The 25,877-nt window shown below is 45.0% G+C and overlaps 2 protein-coding genes across 3 annotated transcripts in view; one reads left to right on the forward strand and one right to left on the reverse strand.

Moving 5' to 3' along the window:
- Positions 1 to 25,877, forward strand: part of LOC126948846 (cuticle collagen 2-like) — a 940,772-nt gene that overhangs the window by 909,780 nt on the left and 5,115 nt on the right. The window lies entirely within an intron of this gene.
- On the reverse strand, positions 16,157 to 25,170 carry SERTAD4 (SERTA domain containing 4). The gene is made up of 4 exons (XM_050781272.1): positions 24,916 to 25,170; positions 24,245 to 24,436; positions 22,800 to 22,915; positions 16,157 to 20,821 (listed from the first exon to the last, which is right to left on the reverse strand). The coding sequence occupies exons 2-4, from the start codon at positions 24,417 to 24,419 to the stop codon at positions 20,042 to 20,044; spliced, it is 1,071 nt and encodes a 356-aa protein (XP_050637229.1). The 5' UTR covers positions 24,420 to 24,436; positions 24,916 to 25,170; the 3' UTR covers positions 16,157 to 20,041.

Raw genomic sequence — 25,877 nt, forward strand, 5'->3', positions numbered from 1 at the left:
GAGTCAGTCCGCTCTGCAGCCTGGAGGCCCAGGCAGACTGGAAAAATCAGAACTGCTTTGAAAGGGAGTCACAGGAACAAATCTCACCCCTTCACTCAGCCCAAGTGCGGGGTAGTTAGGAGAACGAGATCCATACCTACACTTTCCCTTGAACCTAGGTTGCGCACTGAATGGCAAAGGCAGAAGTAAGAAGAGATGATTGTCTTCCAGGTTACAGGACTCCTGTCCTTGGGAGCTCCATCTGATGGGGAGACTGGTTCCTGCCATTAAAGATCTCTGGTTTGATGGGGGAAGAACTCAATCTTGCACTTGGGGATACCTAGTAGATAGCCCCTAACCCTGGGATCCCTAGTCTGGTGAGAAAGGCAGGACTGTAGTAAATGAAACAATAATCAGACTCTCATAGAATTGGCATGTAAGCAGGTTCAGTGAGTTTTATGCAATGTGGGGACATCATATGCTAAAGGACTTATGTTTACAGTGGATCAGGGTTAGGGGTAGTTCCTAGAGGAGGGAAGGTTTGAGCAGTAAGATGACCGTGGCTTGGCTAGGACCATAGCCTATGTGTGAGCATCTGTGATGATGCATTCTCAATTCTTAGGGGACAGGGCTTAGGAGCCCATGTCCCCAGAGGTCTCAGTTCAACTGGCTGGGTGTGGTGAGGTAGGGCCTGGAGGTCTGACCTCTCTCAAAATAGGAGAATAAAGACAAATCAGTTGACCACTTGGTTTTCCCCAAGGGCTGGCTGGGTCAGGTTGCAATGACATTTCTGTCAGCACGTCCCAGAAGCCAGGGACTGTCAGATGTCCCCCAAGATTAAGATGACTATATAATTTATCATTTAAATGAAGACTTTGGAGAGAGCAGGTGTGTTATTAATCATTATGCTGGGCCCATAGGCATAAACCAGGCCTGTTCCAGATAAACCAGGACATTTAGCCTCCCTCCCTTCTAAGATCTTTAAGGGCCTGTGTGTGTGTGTAGCTGAGGGTTATGAGAAACTGAAGGATTAGCTTCAAATATTCTCCTCAACACCCCAATTCGACTTGATTTTTAGAGAAACATGATTATTATGGTAAATAAAACATGTATGTATACAATGTGTGCTTATAAATAGTATATGTGTGTATGTGTATCTCTATATATATTTCTAGATAGATGATAAGAGATATATACACATATAATACAGAAGTCACATGAATTTTTTAAAAATTTGTTGAAATTAGGCCAGGTGTGGGGGCTCATCCCTGTAATCCCAGCACTTTAGGGGGCTGAGGCAGGAGGATCCCTTGAGACTGGGAGTTTGAAATCAGCCTGGGTAACATGGTGAAACCCCATCTCTACAAAAAAACTTTAAAAATTAGCCAGGTGTGGTGGATATGCCTGTAGCCCCAGCTACTCTGGAGGCTGAGGTGGGAGGATCGCTTGAGCCTAGGAGGTCCAGGCTGCAGTGAGCCGTGATCACACCACTGCACTCCAGCCTGGGCGACAGAGTGAGACACTGTCTCAAAAAAACAAAACAAAACAAAATTAAGTTAAAATGAGAGACCTCAAAATACAGTTGTCAGAGCAAGTCTCCTGGGACTATGTCCCCAGCATCAAAAAGGGCACTATCATAGACATATTCATGGCTGCCCAAATGTTTTCAATACCCTCTTGATATTTTGATAGTTTTTCAAGGATGCATCCTACCTTTCCAACGAAGACTAAAACAAAAGAAAACGGCCCTTATTTTTTCATTTCCATTGCTGCTAGGGGTGCTAGTCACATCAATCTGAGTCAATCTTTGTCTCTGAACAGAGTTACCCAGGCACAGGGACATGGCAGAAAGGGGTCCTCCCTTTTTGCTGGCACCAGATCACAGCAGGCACAGAGTGGGTAAGAACTGGCAGCTTCCTGCTCCTGACGGAGGCAGCAGCTCCCCTGGCAGCCGGATCTGCAGTGTGGCTCTTGGAGTCATCCTGGAAGCTCAGACTCAAGTCTGTTTTTCAGTCCTCTCAATATCCTTACTTCATGCTTAAACCAGATGGGGAGGATTCCAGGTTTTTATATTTGCTTTGTTTTACAAAGAAGGACCCTGATCAATTCAGAGGATGCAAGGGCAAAGTTTAAGGAGACCTGTTACCTACAGTGTGAGGGATGGGGAAATTTAGCCCCAAAGGATGAAACAGCTGCATAGAATAAAACCATCCCATCTATCTGTTGCCCAGCCCCAGCCTCTTTGAACATCCACTTGCTCTCTTCTGTTCTTCCCTCTTCCTCCCCTTCCCTGCCCCATCTCTGGAGCTCCATCACATTTCATGTCCTTGCTTCCTCACACTGTTCCTCAGAGGTAGGGAGGTCAGGGGGTGCTTCTCTCTGGAAGGTAAAATGCTACTCTGGAAGGTAAAATGATGTGTAGAGAGTGCAGGATAGTGGTACAGCTGGCTAGGGGTGGAGCTGGGATGACACATTCATTCTTAATCTGGATCTCATTGTGTAGGGGCTTGGTGTTTCCCAAGCCAGGGCTCCCTGGAGCCAGGAGCAGCTCAGGCATCTGTAAACCTCATTATAATTGGTATATAGTGAAAGGGCAGACTGACTCAGATTTCAAGTCCCACTTTTGCTCTGAGGCTAGTGCAGTCCTGGGCAAATCACTGGCCATCTTTGGGCTTCATTTACCTCATCTGTCAAATGAAGAGGTTGGTCTAGATCACAAATTCTTAACCTTTTGGGTGTCATAGACTCCCTTAACAATCTGATCTTTGGGCCAGTTGAGGGGGCTCATGCCTGTAATCCTAACACTTTGGAAGGCAGAGGTGGGCAGATTGCCTGAGCTCAGGAGTTCGAGACCAGCCTGGGCAAAACGGTGAAATCCCGTCTCTACTAAAATACAAAAAAAAAAAAAAAAAAAAAAAAATTAGCCGGGACTGGCAGTGTGCGCCTGTAGTCCCAGCTACTTGGGAGGCTGTGGCAGGAGAATTGCTTGAACCCAGGAGGCAGAAGTTGCAGTGAGCTGAGATCACTCCACTGCACTCCAGCCTGGACAACAAAGTAAGACTCCAACTAGAAAAAAAGAAAAATCTGATATTTGGCCAGGTGCAGTGGCACACACCTGTAATCCCAGCACTTTGGAAGGCTGAGGCAGTTGGACTGCTTGAGGTCAGGAGTTTGAGACCAGCCTGGCCAACATGGCGAAATCCCGTCTCTACTAAGAATATAAAAATTAACCGGGCATGGCAGTGCATACCTGTGATCCCAGCTACTTGGGAGACTGAGGCAGAAGAATCACTTGAACCCAGGAAGCAGAGGCTGTGGTGAGCTGAGATCATGCCACTGCACTCCAGCCTGGGCAACAGAGCAAGACTGTTTAAAAAAAAAAATCTGATATTTTTCATTCATCCCCAGTCCCTCCCCCTAAAAACTGTACAGACAATATTTTGTGTAAAATTTCAAGGGGATCATGGACTGTTTAAAGTCTATTATTCAGTAAGAGGATTCAAAGCTTTTTTTTTTTTTTTTAATCAGACTCCCAAAGGGATCTATGACCCCCAAATTATAAGAGCCCTGCTCTAAGGGCAGCTTGAGCAATGATTCTGGAGAGCTCTATGGAAAAGCCTGCCTACTGATCTTGGCTCTGCCCCTTGAAAGTGTTTCCCTTCATTGAGCCACAGTTTTCTCACCTATAAAATAAGGATAACGATACCTGTCCTGCCAACACTATAGAATTGTTGGGAGAATTACACCATAAGGGAGGTGAAAGTTTTTGTAAACTCTAAAGTGTTTTATATTATAATAGTGATCAATCAGCCAGCTCCCTTTCCCCTTTCTAAAGCCTGAGGGATGGTGGCAACATCAGGCTAGAGCTGGCAGAGTTCCTGGTAACGCACAAGGGCCTGAGAACTGGACCCCAGGAGTGTTGTCTCTTACAAATGGGTGACTCTCTCCCCGCCATGGGACCTCACTGAGGCTTCATCCTGTTCCACTGCTCCAGGCCCATAGACAGCACTTCCACTGGAGCTCTTTGTTCTCTGCAGTGCCCTCTTCTACTCAGCATGCTGACCGAGCCTGCCCACTGTCTGGAGCAGTCACGTGCTCATGCATCCACTGCTATTCCACAAGGTAGCAGAGAGCACTCAGGGAGGTAGGACGGGCATGGTGAGTACAGTGTCATCTGTACCAGCCTGTCGTCCGCTCCATGACACTCCTAATTTCTCAGGCCACACGTCTAAATGTGAGGTTCAGAAAACATGAACCTAGGACTCATTCCCCTTGGGATGCTGTCAGATTGAGGGCATGCAGAGACAGGCATCTGCAGCTTGAGAAGGAGCCAGGATACACACTCACACACATACACACACAGTCGCAATCGCCCAGGAAGGGCCTGTCTGTCACAGGCCTGGCCTGGCCTGCATGGCACCGAGGTGCTACATCAAAGGAGAGCAGTGGAGTCGGCGATTACTCGGGCATGTGGCTCACCTTCCTGCCAGTATTTTCCCTGACAAGACTTTACTTGCCACCCACATTTTCCTCTCTGGTAACAGAGAGGATTAAAGGCTCCTCAATCTGCTTCTAACTAAAGCCCTCACCACTCCAGGAACTACTGGAGCTACTGTCTGCAACTCCTCTTCTCCCCCGACCTGCCTGCCCAGTCTTTGGCTCTGTCACTCTAGGATAGCCCCACACAACCCTCCCTGGGCCGTGGCGATGATGCTGGAGGGTGTAGACCAGAGCCAGCCAGCCCCAAAATGTTGACCCTCTGGTGTCGGGGAGTTTTCACTGAGCAGTCCCTGGGAGTGATGGCAGCTTCCATTGCCTTTCCCAGTCCTTCCAAAGTCTTGAACTAGGGAGATGGGCTAAGGGTCCCCAAGAAGCAAGAACATGGTGCCCAGAGGGCACGGAGGAGAGGGGATGTGGTTGTGAGCCAGATGGGGGCTGCATGATTCCCTGTACAAGGGATCACGGAGATCCAGGCCTTGACTTGTCCAATATGGCAGCCACTAGTTGTATGTGGCTATTGAGCACTGAAATGTGTCTTGTCCTAATTGATATGTGTTGTCATTGTAAACTAGACCCCAGATTTCAGACTTAGCACAAGACAAAAAAGAATGTAAAATATCTCATTCAAAATGTTTATATTGATTACATGTTGAAATGACAATAATTTGTATATATTTGGGTTAAATAAAATATATTATTAAAATGTTTTATAATTTAAAACTGTTTTTTATTTTGTCAAAATTAAGGGACTGGGTGTGGTGGCTCATGCCTGTAATTCCAGCACTTTGGGAGGCTGAGGCGAGAGGATTGCTTGAGTCCAGGAGTCCAAGACCAGCCTGGGCAACATAGCGAGACCTTCTCTCTATTAAAAAAAATTAAAAAAAATTCTTTTTAAATTGAGACAGAGTCTCACTCTGTTGCCCAGGCTGAAGTGCAGTGGCACAATCATAGCTCACTGCAGCCTCGACCTCCTGGGCTGAAATGATCCTCCCTGCTTAGCCTCCTTGAGTAGCTGGAACTAACAGACGTGCAATACCACACCTGGCTAAGTTTTAATCTTTAGTAGAGACAAGGTCTCCCTATTTCCCAGTTTGGTCTTGAACTCCGGGTCTCAAGTGATTCTCCAGCCTCGGCCTCCCAAAGTGCTGGGATTACAGGTGTGAGCCACCACACCCAGCCTTCATTGTTAAAATTAATGTCACCATTTTTTTTTGAAATGAACTTTTTTTTTTTTTAATGTGACTACTAGAAAATTGAAAATGACATTCATGATTCGCATTATATTTTTATTGAGCAGTGCTGGTCTAACAAAAGCACAGAGTTCCCCACGGGAGATCAGCCACAGAGAGGGGACCAGTGAGAGAGGACCTGCTGTGCCCATCTTGAACTCTTCTCTACCATCGGTCTTGTTCAGCTGTGAACAGGAGCCTCTGAACAGCTTGCCTGAGAATGAGACTGACATGGAGCTAGAACTAAAGCTCCTGACTGCATTTTAATGCTCTGTTCTCTCAAGACAGGGCCCCTCATTCCCTCACACCTGGGGCTGGGTTGATGAATTTGTGGCTTATGGTGCAGGGGAGGGGGAAGGTACCCCCAGGGTATCCCCTGGGCATCTGTCTAGGGGACCTTCACTGCTGGACTCACCGAAGTTTTAGGGACCAGAATGTGGTGGTAGTTCGTGTTTATTCCTGCCAGGAGCCCTTGTCACAGCCTGCAAGCTTAGAAAAGAGAGATTCCCCTTCCCACGTAGGGCATATTCTATTATTTATTAACCCCGAGGAGGCCTGCCCACGATGGCCTTCCAGCTGGTTAATTGGATTTCATGACAACTTTTTTAAAAGGAATGTTCTGAGGAGCAGTGTTGTGTCCTGCCCCAGGGGTCCTGTGAGGTTTCCTCCATCTCCTTGAAAACGCAGCCACTGCGGTATAACGTGGAGCTTTAATCATACATGTCAGTGTAGCTCCAGTCACATCAGAAGCTGTGGTGGGGCTGACACAGCCACTGATGCTCCAGGATGGGAAATAAGTCCCTTTCTTACCTATGATACAGAAAAGATACTCTGGTGCCTGATGTGTGGGGGACTACTAGGTCATTTGTGAGGCACTTCTGCTTCGATTACAGTCCCTCGTAGGTGAAAGTGTGCTGCTTATCACAATCAGCATGTCATAGGTTTGCATTTCCTTCTGAGGAGACATTAATAGACGTAAGGTCCTATGATAACAGCTATTAGCATGGCTGAGGCCCCTATTTAAACAACTGCTTTGAGACTAGGCGGCTAAACACTAGTATTTCACGCATGGGCTCACTACTCTTCCTCCCAGGTCAGTTTTGCCATGGTTGTTTCATCCAGAGGATGTTCAGGGGAGGGCAGAAGGGGAGCCCCCTGGAGATTCATGGCCACCCACTGTCCCATGGCCTAAGCAACAGCTAAGGAGAGGGACAAAACCCGCTGTACAAAAAAAGCTATGTATGCACAAAGCTGCATTTTTAAGGACAGGCAAGAATTCTTGGTGTTCTGGTAGAATTTACTGGAAAACCCTTATAGACTGTTAGTTCCTGCCAGAATGGGTTATTTACAGGGAGGCCTACTGAGGATGGAGACTGGGAAACTTAAAACAAGAAGGTAAGGAGTTAACCCCCTGTTTAGTGTCTTTCTTGTGTAGAGTTCTGACACTAGACACTTACAGTAAGTATGTGCCCATAAACCACTATCCCATGGACCCGAGGGAAGAGCCCCTTCCTAGGATTTGGAAGGGTCCCTGGAGAGAAGGAATGGCGGTATGTGTACTGAGGCACTAGAACCCCTAGGGATGTGTGCGGTGGAAGTTCAGATAGCCACGGAATCTATCCTTTGACAGGGTGCTCTCTTTATCTGGAGGACTTGCTCATACAACAACAAATGGTCACCCTAAACTATTCCCCCACATCAACAAGGACAAGGATCCTAGAGCTATTCATACTGCGTGTTTGGCATAAAGTGACTTACATACACCATCCCAATAACTTAGCTACGGGTATCGTTAGCCACATTTTGCTCATGAAGAAGACTGAGCTTAGAGAAGTCAAGACATTTACTCAAGGTCACAAAGTCATAGGAAGCCAGGGTTTTAACTAAGCTCTCTGATTCCAAAGCCCATGTTTAATTTCTACTTTATAATGCCTTCCAAAAAAAAATCTCCCCCAAAACTATGATTCTAGTTGAAAAGTAATTCTAGAGAGGGGGGATATTACATTTTATGTATCACAGAACAGAACTATAGTAGTCCTGGCAGGCTTCACACAAAATGTGGACCTTGAATTGGCCTTGAGAGCAAGTTACTCTTTGTATAAGTGGGGGCATGGAGAGGTTATCCCAGGCTAAGGGAAAAGCTGGAGTGAAGGCTGGGAGGTGAAAAGTTGCAGGTCAGCAGGAGAGGACATTGAGAGGACAGACGTGGCTGGAGCAGAAGGTTCCCCCCAGGGAGCAGAAGGTGGGGCTGGGCATATAGCCTGGGCTGAGGTCTGGAGGGCACTGAAAGTCAAACCTGGGAGGTAAACTGCTCCTGTTTGCCTGGCGATTTAGGACGATCAGCTACAGAATGGATGGAATGGAAATACTGGGGAACTTAGGGGCGCCCTGGGCAGGGCTGAGGCTCTGGACTTCACCTCCGTGGACCTTAATCTCCCTTGCTGTGAGAAGGGTAGATAAGCCTGAGTGCTCAGAAGCCTGGGCCCCTGTGGAGCTTGGTGATGCTAAGGCACCTGAGGGATGCTAAACCACCTAGGTTATGGCTGCCAGGTGCAATGGCAGAGGTGCAATGGTAGCACCTTCTTTTTCCATGTAAAGATAACTAGAGGGAAAGAATTGACTAATTGTGTGAGAGCAGAGGGAGGAGTTCAGGTGACTCTGAGAGTTCAGGTGTCTCTGAGATTCCAGTTGGAGGATGTGAACAGAGTATCCCTCCCTGCAGTTGGTCCCTAACACTGCCTGAGGCCACACCCAGGTCTAGGAGCTCCAGTCCACCCCCTGGGCACTGGCATTCTGCATGCCTGGCTTGGAGGTAGGGTCTCCCCAACTCCTCCCTGCCCCCTCTGCAGTAAAGCTGAGACTTTTCCCATTTCTCCTGCCTCTTGTTTCTCTAATTTTATGATTGTATGAAAACAAAGTTCCCAAATTGCCTTTAATTAGCTTTAATAAGACAGCCTTTTTGCTAATTAAAACGATTATTAAGAAACCATTTATTGAGAAAGAACACAGTTGTTAGAACCTACGAGAATTCTGAACTCTTAATAATAACAACAGCAGCCACCACCAGCCCCATCAGGCCCCAGAAACTCAAACTGGGTAGTGCTCAGGCTGGGGGCCCAAGATTTCCAACTTCTCCCTCTCTCCAGAGCACCTTGTGGGCAGATGCTGCCCGCAAGCCTATAGTTGCTCCTTTCCCCAGCACTGAGGTTCTCTCTGTAGAAAATGTCCCCGGTAAGTAAGCAGGGGCAGGTGCCTGTTAAAGGGTCTGATGCAGCCAGAGTAAAGCTGAGCAGGCAGTCAGGAGACAGTGAAACCTCCAGTCACTTCATCTCCCTGGACCTTTATCTCCCCTGCTGTGAGAAGGGTGGGTGGGCCTGGGTGGCCTCAGAAGCCCAGGGCCCTCTGGAGCTTGGTGATGCTAAGGCGCTGGTTGGAGCCTGCACTGTGGAAACCCACACCTCTGGGTAATGCGGGAGTCTGGGGCTAGCAGAGCCCAGAGCTTATTTCATCCTCCTCTCCTCCGTCTCCAGGAGGGCTGCTCAGGCAGCTGAGGCAAGAGACTCCTGTCGCGAAGCTGTTGAGGAGATTCGGAGACTCTGGGCTCCCGCTAGGAGCAAGCAGGCGCGGTGCAGCGAGGCGAAGCCCAGGCGCGAGGCCCGGAACGCGGAGGTGCACCTCCCCGGTCTCCGGGTCCCTGGGTCCCCGGGTCCCCGAGTCTCTGACCGCGGCGCTTTCTCCCGCCCCCCTCCACCCCGCCCCGCGCTGCACAGCTGCTGACAGCTCCTGGGTGACGCGAACGGCTTGTGCTGTCACATTTCCTTCCTGTAGGGAGGGGGTGGGGAACTGGAATCTGGAAGGGCCGCGACTGGAAGGGAGACTACCCAGGTGGAAGGCGGTGTAGAAGGTTGCTGGAGAGAAGATGCCCCTGGCCTTTTCTAGCGACGTCGTCTAGGCCGTATCTGCCTTCTGGGGTCAGGAGTCTTGCTACACCCTAACCCCGCCTACCTCACAGTCCTCCCAGGGTTTTTCCAGGGACCTGGTCAGCTTGAGGTCTTGGCAACACTTGAAAAGCACCGTGGTTTTTGATTTAGTTGTTTAATTTTTATTTTTAAATATTACAGTGGAAAGAACGTGGACTTTGGAGTCCCGCAGCCCTGGACTCCAGTTCGGTGGGCTGAACACTTAGCTTTGTGACCTTTTGTGACACTCAACTGAGCTTCATTTCACGACAGCTTTTTTCCCACGGGGCTACTGTAAGGCTTAGATGCAATAATGGAGGTGAAGTTGCCCAATCGGTAGCCTAAGACCCAGCGCTACTGTCGGGGGAATGTGCACTTGACCCTCAACCAGTGAAGGCGAAGGATAAGCTTCGAGTTTATCCTTCACCCTAAACCCGACGCCCAGCCGGCCTGGGTCTCCTTGGCGCTCGCTGGCGTCCAGGGTCGGCAGCGGGGCTGGGGACGGTGGGAGGGGGTACCCGGCAGTCTCCAACCACGCCGCATATCGGAATCCACGCGGACATTTGAAGAAACATTCGCTGGGAGGCCTCAGCAGAGTCCAATTCATCGCGAGCCGCGTGGGGGTAGGGTTCAGGCCTGAGGGTTTTGTAAAAGCTCCCGAAGGGGGCTCCGAGGTGCAGTCAGGATTCAGAACTGGTGACTGAAGAAGAACGACCGCGGTCTCGGGGAAAAAAAAATAAACAAAGAGGCCTTCCTGGGGCGGGAGGGAAGAGGGCTGGCGGGTCCCCACCCGTATGCAGGTGACCCCTTCATACCCGCATTCCCACGCCCACGGACACGGTTACACGCACGCTCGGACACACGGGCACCCACACTCACCCGAACACACACCCCCACGCCCATTCACGCTGTCCCGGACACACCCACACCCACTGCATTCTCCGGGCGAGTCCTGCGGCCGGAACCCAGACAGAGCGCGCGCGCTGGGGGCCGGGCCCCGCCGCTCCGAGGGTCTCAGGCCAGGCCGCCCGAGCGCGCCACAGCCGCTGACAGCGCGGCTCCTCGGAGCCCCGGGCGCTCGGTAGAGCCCCCGCCGGGCCGCGCTGCGCTCGCTCCGGCTCTTTGTTATGCTAATTCCCCTTCCCAGCTGGTGCCAGCTGCCTGCACAATGAGCGCCCGGAGCCCTTGCCAGCCCTCGCCAGTCAGGGAGTGGGGGCGGGGAGCGAGGGCACCTCACACTGCGGTCGCCCTCCTCACCACCCCCTCGCCGTCCCAGCACGGCCCAGCTTGGCCCGGTGCTGAGCCGCCCAATAAGCAGCCTTTCCCCAGTCCTCCCCTCCCCATTGCTTGCAGGGCCGCGCCCCCCGGGGCCTGCAGGGCATCCTCTGATTCATTCCAGTCGCCCGGGCTGCCCGCCCTCCAGGTGCCAGGGCTTGATGAAAAGTAAAAGGCTCCTCGGCGGCTCGAGAGCCGTGAGGATGAAAGGGAAGCAGCCGCCTCCCAGACCACACAGCTAATCCTCCCATAAACCTCGAGCAAATAAGGGGAGAGGAAGAACAGGCCGGCTACAGATGTGGAGTGCAGCCTCCGGGGATCCCCAAATTAAAACTCGTGCAGGGGAAGCCCTTGGACCACAACCAAATGACACTAATTGGGTTATGGGACCATAATCTTGGCTGGTATTTTAAAAAAACCGAACAAAAAAACAGTTATAGTCACAGCTGCAAGAACTGTCTTCATAAAAAGAAGGGGGAAAGTCCGCTATTTTATTAGGCATAAGAATGAGAGAGAAGAGGGTTCACGGATCTCCCGCCTGCATGGTGCAGGCAGGCTGGTTGCTTGCAGGCGAGGACAATCTTGTGCCAGGGGGAGCCACGTTGTGCCTGGCTGGCTCCGGGTGTGTGGAGCTAATCGGCTAAAGGAGGCGGGGGCAGGAGCACTCCAGGGGGAGGGGCAGAGGAACTGCAGTGAGAATGGGGGAGCATGGCCTATCTGGAGGAATGTATATTTTCAGAAGACAATAGATTAGCCGCCATATGCAGAAAACAGTTATTTGGGACAGAAAAATTCAGAGATGTATTCTTAAAGAAAGATCCAGAAGCCATTTCTCAGTTTCACTGGGAGGGAAAAAAGGCATTCTGGGGAAGGAAAGGAAAGGGTGACATGCAGAAAACTCAAGTGAACATCTTCAGAAAAATCCCTGATTGTTAGAATCAGGAATTGTTAGAATCAGAAGACAGGGTCAGAAGGGAACAATCTTTTAGAGGTCCTTTGAATCCAGCCTCATCATTTGACAGATGGAAAATCAAGATCCAGAGAAGTGAAGGGGGTTGTTCATGGTTAGACCGCTACTGGGTGGCAGACCTGGGCAAGAATCTGTCTCCTAACTCCTAATCTAGTTCTCACCACTAAGTTGGTTATAATCTTGTGGTTAAGAAACAGCAGTCATTTGACCAGAAATCAATACAATAGATTGACTCTAAGCAAATAAATGAAGACTTAGGATTTCTTTTTCCTTTTCTTCTTTCTCTCTTTCTTCTTTCTTTCTCTTTCTTTGTTTCTTTCTTTCTTTCTTCTTTCTCTTTCTTCTTTCTTTTCTCTCTCTTTCTTCTTCTTCTTCTCTTTTTTTTTTTGACAGATTCTTGCTCTTTGCTCTGTCACCCAGGCTATAGTGCAGTGGTGCAATCTCAGCTCACTGCAACCTCTGCCTCTGGGGTTCAAGCGATTCTCATGCCTCAGCCTCCAGAGCGGCTGGGACTGCAGGCTCACTGCAACCTCCACCTCCCGGATTCAAGTGATCCTCCTGCCTTGGCCTCCCAAAGTGCTGGGATTAAAGTGTGCACCATCGCGCCTGGCCTAACAGGACATTTTTAAAAGATTGAGTTAAGCTTTGTTGGATCTATAATAAGAGTTAGAAATCAATTAAGTCACACAAATTCCATCCCAGGATTCTTCCTAGTATGTATTTCTTTATTCATCACTTAAAACACCCAGATGGATAAATGGCCCCAGAATTTCTTTAAGAGTTCTTTCTGTGCAGGGACAAATACCATCTCTAGATAGAGATGTCCCTTGTGCATTAGGTCATCTTGCCTAAAACCAGCTAGGTCAAGATTGGGCCGGTTGAGAATTCTAATTGGTCATCTTAACTGGTTAAAATCCTACTGATTGGAAAATAAAAATATCTACTCCAGCTGCTGGTTTTCCAAACTCTGAGAGGACAGAGGTTTAGAGATGGCCAGTCTAGACCTCCCTGGGCAGGCTGAGATGTCCTGGCTTCCCACTGCCTCTCTCAGCTGGCTCAAATGGCAACTAATGTTGCCAATCATGAGATCCTGGTCCAGTCAAATAGGAGGGGAGCCTCTTGCAGAGAAGTCCTGGGACCCCCATGATACAACACTGCATTTGCTCTCATTATACTCTGTTGTCCATTTCTCATTCTCAAGCCATATGGTTCAGTTTTGTTCTCATTTCAGGACCTACCCATCAGCAAGCCTACTACAAGTGAACCTCACCTTATGGAAAAATACATACTCTTCAAAAATAGAGAGATGGAATGTAATTTTGTAAATGGAATTCTATTTTGAAATTATCAGTAGATTTCTGAGTTTAATGGCAAAACAGAAGGGATAAGAGTTTGAAACAGGGATAACCAACCTCTAGTTGACCTTATACGTGGAAGCTGTATCCCCGTTATTTTATAATAGGCTGTGTCCTTGGTTATGGTTATCCAGAAAATTCTGCTTTGGCCTCCAAAATTATCAGGTTTAGGAGCACAAGGAATAGCGTTTAGTCTAAATTACCTCCCCTGCCCACCCCCCAACTTTTTTTTTTTTTTTTTTTTTTGAGACAGACTCTTACTTCCTCATCCAGGTTGGAGTACAGTGGATCAATCTAGGCTCACTGCAACCTCTGCCTCCCAGGTTCAAGTACTTCTCCTACCTTGGCCTCCCAAATAGCTGGGATTAAAGGTGCCCCCCACCACCACACCTACCCAGCTAACTTTTGTATTTTTAGTAGACACGGGGTTTCACCATGTTGACCAGGCCGGTCTTGAACTCTTAACCCAAGTGATCCAACCACCTTGGCCTCCTAAAGTGCTGGGATTACTGGCAGGCATGAGCTGCCGCGCCTGCCACCCCCTTTTTTTCCTAACTTAATACTGTACTTTTTCAGAGTAAAAACTAGGTTTAAGAAAATTATTCGATACAACAACTGAATAAACTTGAACTTTGGCAAATCCTGGAGATGAGTCAGAGGTTAGTGGTTTTTAATCTTTCCATTTGTAAGGGACACCTCTTATTCCCCTCACATAGCGAATGTTCTGAAAGATTCTGTCTGACAAACAAATTGTATTTATTAAGGATAATGCCTTCATTTTCCCAGTCAGAGTTTCTTCTCCGTTTGTGATAGCCTGGAGCTGATTTAATTCCAGCCAAAGGTAAGGAAATCTGATGTGGGGTTAGCCTGTGCAACCACTTTCAGAAGATTTTATGATTTGCAATAAGGTATTTTAAATACTAAACATATCTCGAGGACACCATGACTATTTTCATAGCTAAGGGCCCTGGGACCCCAGGTTTCATACCATCCCCCTGTTTAACTTCAAGCTTGCTGTACAGAACCAAAGAGGCTGAATACTTTCCACCAAAAGGAGGATCTGGCACTGTTGGATTCCACCTGCAGGGTATTCAAGGACCGTAATGGAGGAGTCATGGAGGCGTGTTCGTTGCAAACCCATAATGTACACCCAGAAAATGTTGAGTCACTTCCCTGATATTAAAACCTTTAATCCTGACAATTGTGAGGTGGATAATGTGTGCTACTCCATTTTACAGATGAGTAAACTGAGGCACTAGGAGGTAAAGTGGCTTGCTGGCCAAGGCCAAGCTTGCACAGCTACCCTGGCAGAGCTGAGATTTTCATCCAGGCAGTCTAACTCCAAACTCCCTACTCTTAACCCTCTGCTATACTCCAGTCTTGTGAGAAACCCACAACCTCTGTGCCTAAACTGAACAGGAGAGAGATTCCTTGGGCTAATGACCATACCTGTTCACAAATACAGTTTCGTGGGTTTCTAAGGACATGGAGAACAAGGAGAGCCCCTCCCAGATCAAGAAAGGGCAGACAAGCCATGTCTCTCTTCCTGCAAAAACATTTAAAACAATCCTTTAGTCCCTGAAATGTTTTTTTCTGTTTTCCTAAAGAGGTTTGATGAGGAAACAAAAAAATTCTGTCTTCTTTCTCTTGCAGTCTTTAGACTTTTCCTTAAAGAGAGTGTATTCACTCCGCAATGTACGGGGAGCACTGTATTTTTCAGACTTCCTTCAGCATACTGGACCAGACATCAACTCCCTAACCTTTTGCCCAAATCCCTTGCATAGCCTGTCATTCTTGATCATTTCCTTATTGTGCACACAGGGATGTTGTGAGTTTTGAAGATGGTATAGATATCTGAGTGCTGTGCCAAGTATATTTCAGAAAGATCTACTCATCTCTTGATTGAGAGGATACCAGGGTCTTAGCACATCTGAGCTTAGTTCATTGCAGTCACTTTAGAGGGTATCTGAAGCACGTGTGTACTGACCAGAGGAGGCAGTGGAGAATCACATGCCTGATGCCTGGACTCAGCTGCTTCCATTGAAAGATCTGGATAGAGGTAATGCCTGCTGAAGGCCAGGCTGGTCTGTGCAGCACAGGACTAGGGTACGTTAGATCCCTTTCTCCCAAAATTCTGATATTTGCCTATTGTCTTGGAGATCTTGGCAGAAAGCAAGATCATAACTTACATCTCTGCAAGTTCTTTTATAGGTAGGTCCTCCCAACAAGATTTTATCACATTTTTATATTTTTAAATCAAGAGAAGAGTCAAAAAAATGGGGTTGAGAAATATAAGAAATGTCATGAGAAACCACTAATACATCCCCATACATTCTATCAGTTTCATTGTGGTCAAAAGCAGGTGTTTCCACGCTGTGAATAAGTAGTTTGCATTTTCAAAATTAACAAATTGGATCAACAACAAGGAAAAGAAACCAACCATAGACAGCCCACCAGCGGATTGTTTACCAAAGAAGATGAAGCTCATGGCGATGGTTTGCAAACACCACCAGACTAGCTTGTGTAAATTCCCTTCGTTTAGTCATCGTTCTTCAGCCTGTCACAGATACTGAAGGGAAATGCAGAAACAGGAAATTACAGACTATTTTAAACAGCATGTTTTATTAAACTCACTTGCTGATGCACTTTATGGCAGGATGCGAGATTCAAGTGTTCATAACTTACATCTTTGCAAGTGCTTTTCCTAAGTGAGTTCTCCCAGCTCAAATATGGCAGGTACCCAGGGCTGGGAAATAATCTCCAAACTAGTAACTCTTTCACCCCCGGTCGTGTAGCTATATCACATAAAATTGAGATGTTTTAGCCATGTCAAGAGAATATACCTTGCTGAGGCACTATAGCTAAGAAAGCAACAGAGGCATCTTGTAGTAACTTAAAAGATCCTTAATGCATTTATTTTAAACCACAGAATCAAAACACAGCAATCTTAAAATGAATCACTACAAACCATACATTGTCTCTTCTTTTATTATTTAAATACTGATATCATTCTCCTCTTCATGGGACAGTTCTGCCTCTAGTTTAAACCACCATTACTAATGCCATGCTGAATGCTTGTCTCTGAAAAGATCTAGCAAAATTGGCAGGGGTGTGATAACCTTAACTACAAATGAAATAACTTCAAATGTAAGGGGCTGTCAGAAAAATGGAATTTCACAACTAATTATTTCCAAAAAAAAAGTCTCCTGCTCACCATTTGTTAGAAGGATATAAAAACCTAGCTGCATCACATAGGAATCCTTGTATCCTTGTCTTATATTTGTTGTGAAGTGGATGTCTCTTAATGGTCATGTCTTCTACAAGTTGTCCTCTGCTCTGCTCCTGATACACAGAAAGGAAGTCACCAAGTGGAGCTGTAATACAAGTTCATAACTGGAGGGATGGATAGCCATGTCTCGATGGAGTTAACTGTGAGCTCTAAAAATAAATACTTTCATTCACTTGCTTCACCATTTAACAAAGTAGCATGTAAAATGTTCTACATTTTTGTTGTCTTAATAAAAGATCATGCCAAAGATGCTTTACCCTAATTCTCAATTCATTGCCAGATAGTGGCATCTGCTGGTTTTGAATTTTTCTCTCTTCCTCCCATGTCCCCTGTCCCTGCAATCCTGTCCCTAGGACCCCTGCAAAGTGAAGTATAGAATAATAGGATTTTGAGTGGAAAGATGATGATGAGACTTTTGCCCTTTGAAAATCCCTTTGCCAGACCACCTTCTATAATCTGCCATTTTTAGAAAGGAAGGACGAGAGACAAAGGTTAATGATTTCATGAATGATATGCACCCAGATGCCTAGGGGAATAGCAATTAAAGGCACTCTTGGGGAGCAAGGCCACTTTCTTAAATGAAGGTTTCCCTTCATTTATCTTTTAATAGTCTTGATTCTGTCATATCAGGTTTTCCTTAAAGCACAGCACAGCAATGAGAGAAGGTGCTGCTTCCAGGCGGGTAGACAGCAGTGTGGGTGGAGGATGTCTTAGCTTTTCCAAGTTGCTCAAGATAAAACTATAGAATCCAGCTAAGGGATTTAACTTACTATGAAGGGTGTCCTGGCCACTCTAGGAAAATCTAATGGAATATCTCACGCATAAAAGACAATTCTGGGTGCATGGGAGGTGAACACAGGAAGTCCTAGCACTCTCACCTACTAACAAGAGAATTTTTGTAGTTTGGATGGGTGTTTAGGAATTAGTTTTTGGTGAAGAAAATTTTTTTGTGATGCTAGAAATATCCTGGAAACAAAAACTTGACGATGACTAAAAAGAACAGATTTTTATTCTGCTGCATTCAAAGGCATCACTTATCCTGCAGAGAAGTGATTCTAGTGGGTTCTACCGAACAGGTGCAGGCGCTCACAGCTCAGGTGAGTGCTGCTGAAAATCATCAACTTTGTCATTTTACAGCTTTGGCCATCAAGAAAAACACTGTCTAGTAATGCTGGGGCCTTTAAAAAGCAGAAGGATAAATCCTTCCGTTCATATTTAAATCTCCATGAGATATTACACTCGTAATAAGAATGCTACATTTGACAAATTAGTTTTTAACTAGCTTTCCCCCTTTATCAAATATTAGCTCCTAAGAACATTAATACACAATTGTATGGAATGCTACTAGCAATAATCTGTAGTTGTTATAACCGTTTACATATGGGTCATCTTCACAGTTCGACATTTCATAATGCAATCAGCTAAGATTCAGTATTTACGGCTTCATGCTATACAATTTTTTTCAGACACACTCCAGAAAGGAAAATCTTTACATTCTTTCAGACATAACCTTATTGATCACCACATCATCTATTAATATTGTGCTTCTTAATCAACAGAAACTTAAACTTACAAACTAGGATCATTCTAAAACACCTGTCAGATTGGCATTTTAAAATACTCTTTAATTTAGAAAACTCCTGTGTGGCCACTATCCATTACAGTTTCTAGATGTTTTGAGTTTTTTAAAGGAGAGAGAATAATGGAAAAGAGAAACATAGCCAATAGCCATTAAAATTTTAAAAAATCTTAATGAATTTTTATCATTTTAATAAATATATATCAAGAAAACCTCACTTTATTACAACACATTCATATACAAGCATCTATTAGCTAAGTTTTGAACATCAAATGTTTATCAAATATTGAAAATAAAGGACAAAACATTACTAGAGTATTTAGCTATAACGCAAGAAAATGTTTTAAAAATTGGTCCTTGTGGACAATTGTCCAAATGATCCTACTCATACACTGTATGAATGAGACCTATATTTAATATTAATAGCAATAATAAAAAAGCTTTATCTTGGAGAAACTGGGAGGGTTTACTTATTTCCTCCATTTGGCATTTGGTTTCTGTGAAGTATTGTTTAAACAGGTCCAAGTCAATTAGTAAACCTGGAAACTGGAATGGCAGGAAGAGTTGGCTGGAGTGGAAGGAAGGATGGTAGGAGGGCCACTCTGAACACTTTTCAAACGTACAAATTAAAGATATTATTTGGAAAATGTAGACCAAATACATAGTAACTATTATAAATTAAGTCCCATTTCTCCAAAATAACTTTCAAAAAACTAAAGTCTTTACATTCTTTAAGATAAACCTTAATGATCACCACATCATTTATAACATTGTGCTTCTTAATCAACAGCAAAGTTCATATATAAAAACCCACATGCTTTTATAATCTAAACAAGTGAAATGATGCAAAACAGAGAAAAGTATAATGCATGCCACTGGTTCGTGAACTTCATTGGACAAGAAAACAAAACAAAACCCAAAACCCAGAAAACCCAAACCCCAGCAACAGACAGTTGCCATAGAAAAGCTCGAGCAGCCCGTGCTGCTTTCTAACAGCTCTCTCTCATTTCCTCCATCCCTATTGAAAAAATGCCAAATCCAAAAGCAATTGGGCATCAAAAATAAAGGAAGAATAGAGATGTCGAATCAAAAGTTGAACACAATAGTTCAAAGTTAACAGTTTCCACACCATATTGATCCACCCTGTGTTTTTTTTTTTTTTTTCCTGTTTGTTAAATCCCTGCTGTAACTCTGATTTATCCTTAATTTTCACATTGGCAAAAATTAAGATAAAGTAAGGCACCAAAAATCGCCCTGTATAACACCTCTCTAAAAGCCTCATCACCCATCACAGGCAAGCCAGAAACTTGCAGGGAATACCCTCTCTGTGTAAGACTGTTGATTGCCGCCCCTAGACAGGTGTGTTTCATTATGTTACATCCTATTTTCATCTGTCACGCAAGACTGTTAGGTACAAATACTTAACAGCACCATTAAGCCATTTCATCTAGCTCCCTGTCTTCAGTCTTTTATTTAAAAACAAAATTATATCATATAGAAGCAGGTATCTTTGCTGGTTATATTGATTTGCTTACCAAATAACTCCCTAATTAATCGGCAAACATGTAGAAATTTCTTAGCTAGTGACAGGCTCCTTGGGGGGCAATGGAAATATTGCAAGGGCACATTGCCCCCCAATCTAATCTACTGGTCTTTTCTGTCAGAAAACTATGATATACTTTTAAGCATTAAGTCAATCATTTCCTTGGTAAAAATCACCACATTTATAAGAAGCTCGCTGATGCCTACTATACAGATGTTTTATGCAATCTGCTCTCCAGGCATTAAAACGACACGGCATGTTCATGGCATAATTTTATCAGTTGTACAAAATCCATTCAAAATAAAATTTATGAGAGCTAACTGATCATGCTGTGCATGCTTCAAAGTTCGGTGAGAAGATGGCTCATATTTTACTTCCTTTGCTGCAGCACAGTTTGTTACTTGGTGGTGAAGCCTCCTTTTTCCGTAAGGACTTTTTCCAAGATTCATTTACATTGTTTCTTTCATTATATCCGGTCTCAAAATAATCATAAAATTGGCCTTTGCACTCAAAAGCAAGGTCATTTCCCACAGGTTCATGGCTGAGGGGGCCACCATCTCTGTTGGTGTCATTATTTGCTTTCTCCTCATTTAATTTGGCCTTTTCCTGAACACCAAGTGATCTGACATTAGTGACAAAGATTTCGTTGGCAGGTATCTGGCCATCACTCTTGTAAACAGGTGCACTGCCTACATCGAAATCCACCTGGTGGGAACAACTCGGTAGAGACAAAGGGGGAGAGGAAGAGGAGGATGAGGAGGAAGAAGAGACGGAGGGAGAGGAGGCAGCAGTGGAGGCACTTCCAACATTAGCATTGACAGAAAGGGGTACATTTAGGTAGTGGCCACCACATTCTTGGTAAAAGCAGCAGGCATGAAACTTTTCACATTCCTCTTTGGCCATCCGTGGTCGTTTTCGGTAAGGGCAGTCTTGAGCCATAAACCACTCTTGGGCAGAGGTGCCATTGAAAGAGCAGGCAGGGAAGCACCAGTTATTCTGCATGATAATTTCTCCATGGATCCTTTTCATCAAATTGTTTATAAGGACAGATCTTCGGAGGTATACTTCAGGATCATCGATAAACTTTAGCTTTTCTAAGGACATATAAAGGATGTGGGCTCGTTCCTCAAAAATTGAGATGGTCTACAAACCAAAACCAAAACCAAAACCAAACAAAACAAAACAAAAAAAACAAAAAAGGAAGAGAGAAAGCTTAGAAAATGGACTATAAGAAAACACCATCATAGCATACTTCTTTCTTGGCACTGTCTGGGTCTGGGCATGTTGTGGTCTTGTTCCCCAAGGTTCATTTAGAGAGGCTGTCCCCCATTCTGCCGATGTTCCCTTTTGTCACTTGGCTGGAGTGCCCACCCACTTCCTGATTCACTGGTATGGCCAAGCACTAGGGAATCAAGCCACAGTGCAGACCTCAGGAGGGACAGTTCAGGTGGTTTGATCTATTATGGCCCAGTAAGGAAGATGCTGAAACACAAAACTAATCTAAGCTATTAGAAGTCAGGAGAGGAGGTACTTTCAGAGTTGGGGTGAGTGGGGCAAAGGGTAGTGTTAAAAGCAGGTCAAGGAGGATTCTGGTTGCTGGTTATGTTTTGGTTCTTGACCCGGATGTTAGTTACATGGATATGTTCACCTCATGAAATTCATCAAGCTGTACTGTGATACTTGTACTTTTTTATGTGTGTCTACACAAATACACATACACACAGACACATAACTCATATATTATACATCAATACGTGTTTTTAAAATGATGTCAAAATGCAAGTCACAATGAATATACTTCAAACCCTGGTCTAGCCATCAAGGAGCATGAGATTTGGCTTTTAATACTGTCCCTCTTTTAATCCTTTGGGTTTCATACTTGCAATTATCCTTGCTTGATAAGAGGACACAATAATGAATGAGGCTCAGGCCCTGACAGAATCTGTCAGTTGAAGGACCAAAGTAGGCTTCCTTGCAGAGCTGAGTGGGAGATGAGATGCCGAGAGGAACTGAGAGGGCTCACTCCTGAGCTGTGTGACACTATCACTATGTGATGGTTGGTGCAAATCCAGTAGCAACTGGGAAACTGCTACAACCACAACACAGAAACTAAAAAGGAAATAAACTGCTTGTGTCCGGGGGACCAGCTATTCCAGGTCATCAAAAAAGCAAACTGGCAGCATAACCTGAGGAGCTGTGAACTAAACCAGCCCATACTGACCAAAGGCAGGGACTACACATGCAGGGAAAAGCCCAGTACCTACCAATGCATTCTGCTGTCTTTTCATGAGCAAGGTAAAAGTAACATCTAAAGGATGAGGTGGCAGAGGGGGAAGACAAGAGAAGACAGAGAGGAAGACGAATTGAAAATCCTCTCTGCATTTCAGACAACTATGGTCTGCAGTTATACCTGCCTCAATTAAATCAGCAGATAGTTATTGAAGGAAGGTAACTCTAAAGAAAAACGAACTGATATTTCAAAAGTTTAGGTGCCCAGTTTCATAATTCTATGCAATTTCCCCACCTTGTTTTTTTTTTTTTTTTTTAACTATACCTACAAAAAAGTTAGCTTTGGTCTTTTCTTGGAAATGAAGTATATTTTTCAACAACTTATATGTAACCAATGTCCAGGGAAGTGCATATTTCTACTTGCATACACACATTCAAGGATGGTGAGTCTACCCACAAAAGGTCAGGAAAAGCTCTGCGTAACCACCCCCATGTGGACACACACAGAAGTAACATTGGCTGCCAGAGCCAGAACTTAGACTGGGGAGAACACCACGGGAAAGAACAAGCATTTCCCCACACACAAAAGTGCGGAAGAACCATAACCCGAAACGCAGTCTGAGAAATATTAAATCATATGTTAAAAAAATTCCTTGGATTACATAATTTTGACATTTCTGGGTAGAACAGCTCTTGCCAGCTTTTTCTTCAAGTACTTGTGAAAAATAACACAGGACCCAAAAAAGTGACAACGATTAATGAGGCTCCACTGAGAAGTGGCTCATTTTCATTGCTTGGGTGAAACAATTTAATTCCTGGAAGTGGATCAAGCAACTGTTACTAAGTATCTTAAACTCTTAATAAAAATAATGACTATTAAAAAAAAACATACTTTATGGCTACAGCTGCTGAGTGGTGGGTGAAAATCCTCTTCTTCCACATACTTCCTCTTAAAGTATGCGATCTTGGATGTTGTTAGAGGATTTGAAGTTCCCCTGTAATGTGATCCTGTGGTAATAAATCAGATATGACAAATGACATGCGGTTTGCCAGAGGTTCTCCAAACAAAATACTTTCATTTCCTGTCCTTCTAGATGATAACTTGGCTGCATATTTGTCTGAACATGTGGTGATTAAAAATAAACATTTGTCTTAATAGTTGCTATCATATGGAATCCTGTGACCCAGGCTAGGAAAAGATTTCTAGGCAATTATAGAGGAAAATCACATACTTTAGCATTTAATAAATATGCAGAATCTTAAATCTATGCAAAAGGAAACTGCAATATTCAGAAAGGGGAGGAGAGTAATTTCTCTAAAATATATTAGTATTTATTTAAATTGTTTAATTAATGACAACATAGCACCACTGTTCAAATGCATACATCTTTAACTGTAACCACTGATAACCAAACAACTTTAAAATATTATTGGCTTTAGGTTAGTGAACAAATGGTTATCTGCATATTGGAATTATAACATTCCTTTTTTTCAAAATGCAAAATTCAAATTTTTAAAATTTGAATTAAAATTTTGGGTAACTAATGTCCTTTTCACTCTTCAAAATGTAGTATGCCAACCATGAAGACCACAGTTTTTAATCTTTTTTAGCAAAACAGACTTCATTGAGTACTTGTTTTATATTTTAGTTTATTTTAAAAAATAGCTAATACTGCACAAAAATCCGAAGGAACTTAAACCATAAGCAGAAAGAATCAGGAAGGACATATTTTTATTTTCTTGGCTTTAAATTTTTTCCTACAATCCCAAAGCCAGTTGTGTGCTTAACCCATTTATGCCAGAGGTTGCACATTTTTTGTGTGTCAAGTCAGACCTTGGTGATGACCTTGAACAGCAGGATAGAAATAACTTCCACAAGCTTAGCGTTCCAATAATGGAACACTGAGCCTAAATGGGTTAATAAAGAAAAGAGACACATAGCTGCTGGCGCAAAGTGCCGATTCCTTTATATCTCATGGGATAAAGGTGTCATTGTTGAGCCCACCAGAGCTTTCATAGTTGTGAGAGAACCATATAGTTCCACAGGGCAGAAAACCAAAACCCAAACTCAGAGTTTCAATATCTGGTTTGGCCCTCTTAAAAATACAGAATATAATTCAAGCAGCAGCATGGGTAGACACAGGTTTGAATGCAATTTAAATATCACCTTTGGTCCTCTCTCTGGAGCTCTGGACTCACTTATGAGAGGTGCACAGCAGCCCGGGAAGTCCTTGGAGCTTTAGCTTTCCTGGCTCAGAGGGGCACTCCAGACACCACCTCCTGCCCACCAGGCTGACTGCAAAGGGCAGCAAGGAGCGGGGGGGTCAAGGGAAATACCTGCCAGCGGGGGACCAGCTCCCCGATCTCCCTGCAAAGGAGCCTGTGCTGGCCCTGGGGGGCTTGGGCCTCCGTAGCTGTCAGCCTCCCATAGTGTTTGGTACCCAGCAATTTCAGCAGCTCCTTCCGAGACAATGGGCTCGCAGAATCTATTCATGGACAGAACCAGAGTCATCTCTGACAGCCTCAGATCTGCAAAGAAAAGAAAAAAAAAAAAACAAGAATGAAGAAAACAGCCCTAATCAAGAGCAAGCCAAGGGACGGCCTTGGCATCTTCATTTCTTTGCTTTGGGAAACTTTTACTTCTCGGCCCTCCCCTTCACCCTGAAACATTTTATTATTTTTTCAAAGAAAACCTCAGCAAACTCTCTAGCTGCTATTAGCTCAGCCTCTGTGTTCAGCAATCTGCATTTCATGGGCGGATCTTTAAAACCTCATTTCTTATTGTTCTCAGATTCCCCTCAGCCTTCTTCTAGACAGCTGCTTTGCCTCCTAAACACATTTTCCTCCTGACCTTCCAAAGAAAATGTACCGCTAAGAAGCCAAAACCCTTGCTCTTCCTTTCTATTAATAAGGCAAAATCAATTTTCCAGTCAATCCCCCGGGAGTCTCCTTTGATGAAATCCACTAATCAATCAAAAGAAAAGGGCAGGGGAAGCAGAAATATCCACCGTAATTCCAACTGATGTTCTGAGGTTCAGTCTGTTCCGCTGCCCCCTGCACCCTCCTCCTCTTGTTTCCGCAGGCCAGTTCCTCTACAACATGCTGGGGCTCCCTCCACTTTCTTCTCCCAAAGCAAAGCAGACAGAGAGACACTTGGTAGTTGTTTCCACCAGCCCTGATCGGCCTGAACTGGATCTGCCTCCAGTCAAAACACTGCGAGATGAAGACAGAAAATTGGCTCCAGTTTCAAGCCGTGAGTTGCAGTCCCACAGGAGCCAAGCACAACATCAACGGAGCAGGCAGAATATTAAACAGGAGCCAGGCTCTGGGGCCAGAGGCAGCCAACAACTCTTTACACTGCAAAGCCCAGACACAGAGCAGGAACTTTCCAAGAGGCAACACATCACTGCCCTTCTCTCCAGTTCACGCCCTTCTCCCTTGGGCCTGCAGGGAGATGGGAGCCTCTGCTCTGTGAGGCTTCCTGGGCCCCTCTATAGCTCAAGCAGTGGGGCCGCTTTCATGGGGGCTCTGTGTCTTCACTTGGCCCTTTGCAGCTCTCAAGGTAGGGTCAAGAGTAAGTTCAAGGGAGAGGAGAGTCTGATATGAAGGTAAAAAGACCTAGCAGCCATAGACCAGTGGTGACAGTAGCACAGCCTCAGTGCCTCCTTAACTGCCAATCCCTTTAGGAGACCCAAGCCCCCACTATCTCATTTTGTGGTTTCAAGAACTGTCACACAAGTGATGTCAGGCTTGCTTTCTGAAGATTGATTGTTTTTCAGATATAAACTAAGGGCCCAGTTCTTGCTTTCTTTTCCAAATTATACAGCTTGTAATGTTTTTGGGAAAGACTGGGAATCTATCATTGTCTCATGGGAGACTATTACCTACATGCCATAACTGGGGTCCACTTCCAAGGAAAAGGAGGAAAAACACCAGGGAAAGGCAAAACAGCATCATTAAAGTGACAATG

The sequence above is a fragment of the Macaca thibetana genome, chromosome 1 (genome assembly GCF_024542745.1).
Source record: "Macaca thibetana thibetana isolate TM-01 chromosome 1, ASM2454274v1, whole genome shotgun sequence".
Lineage (NCBI taxonomy): Eukaryota > Metazoa > Chordata > Mammalia > Primates > Cercopithecidae > Macaca > Macaca thibetana.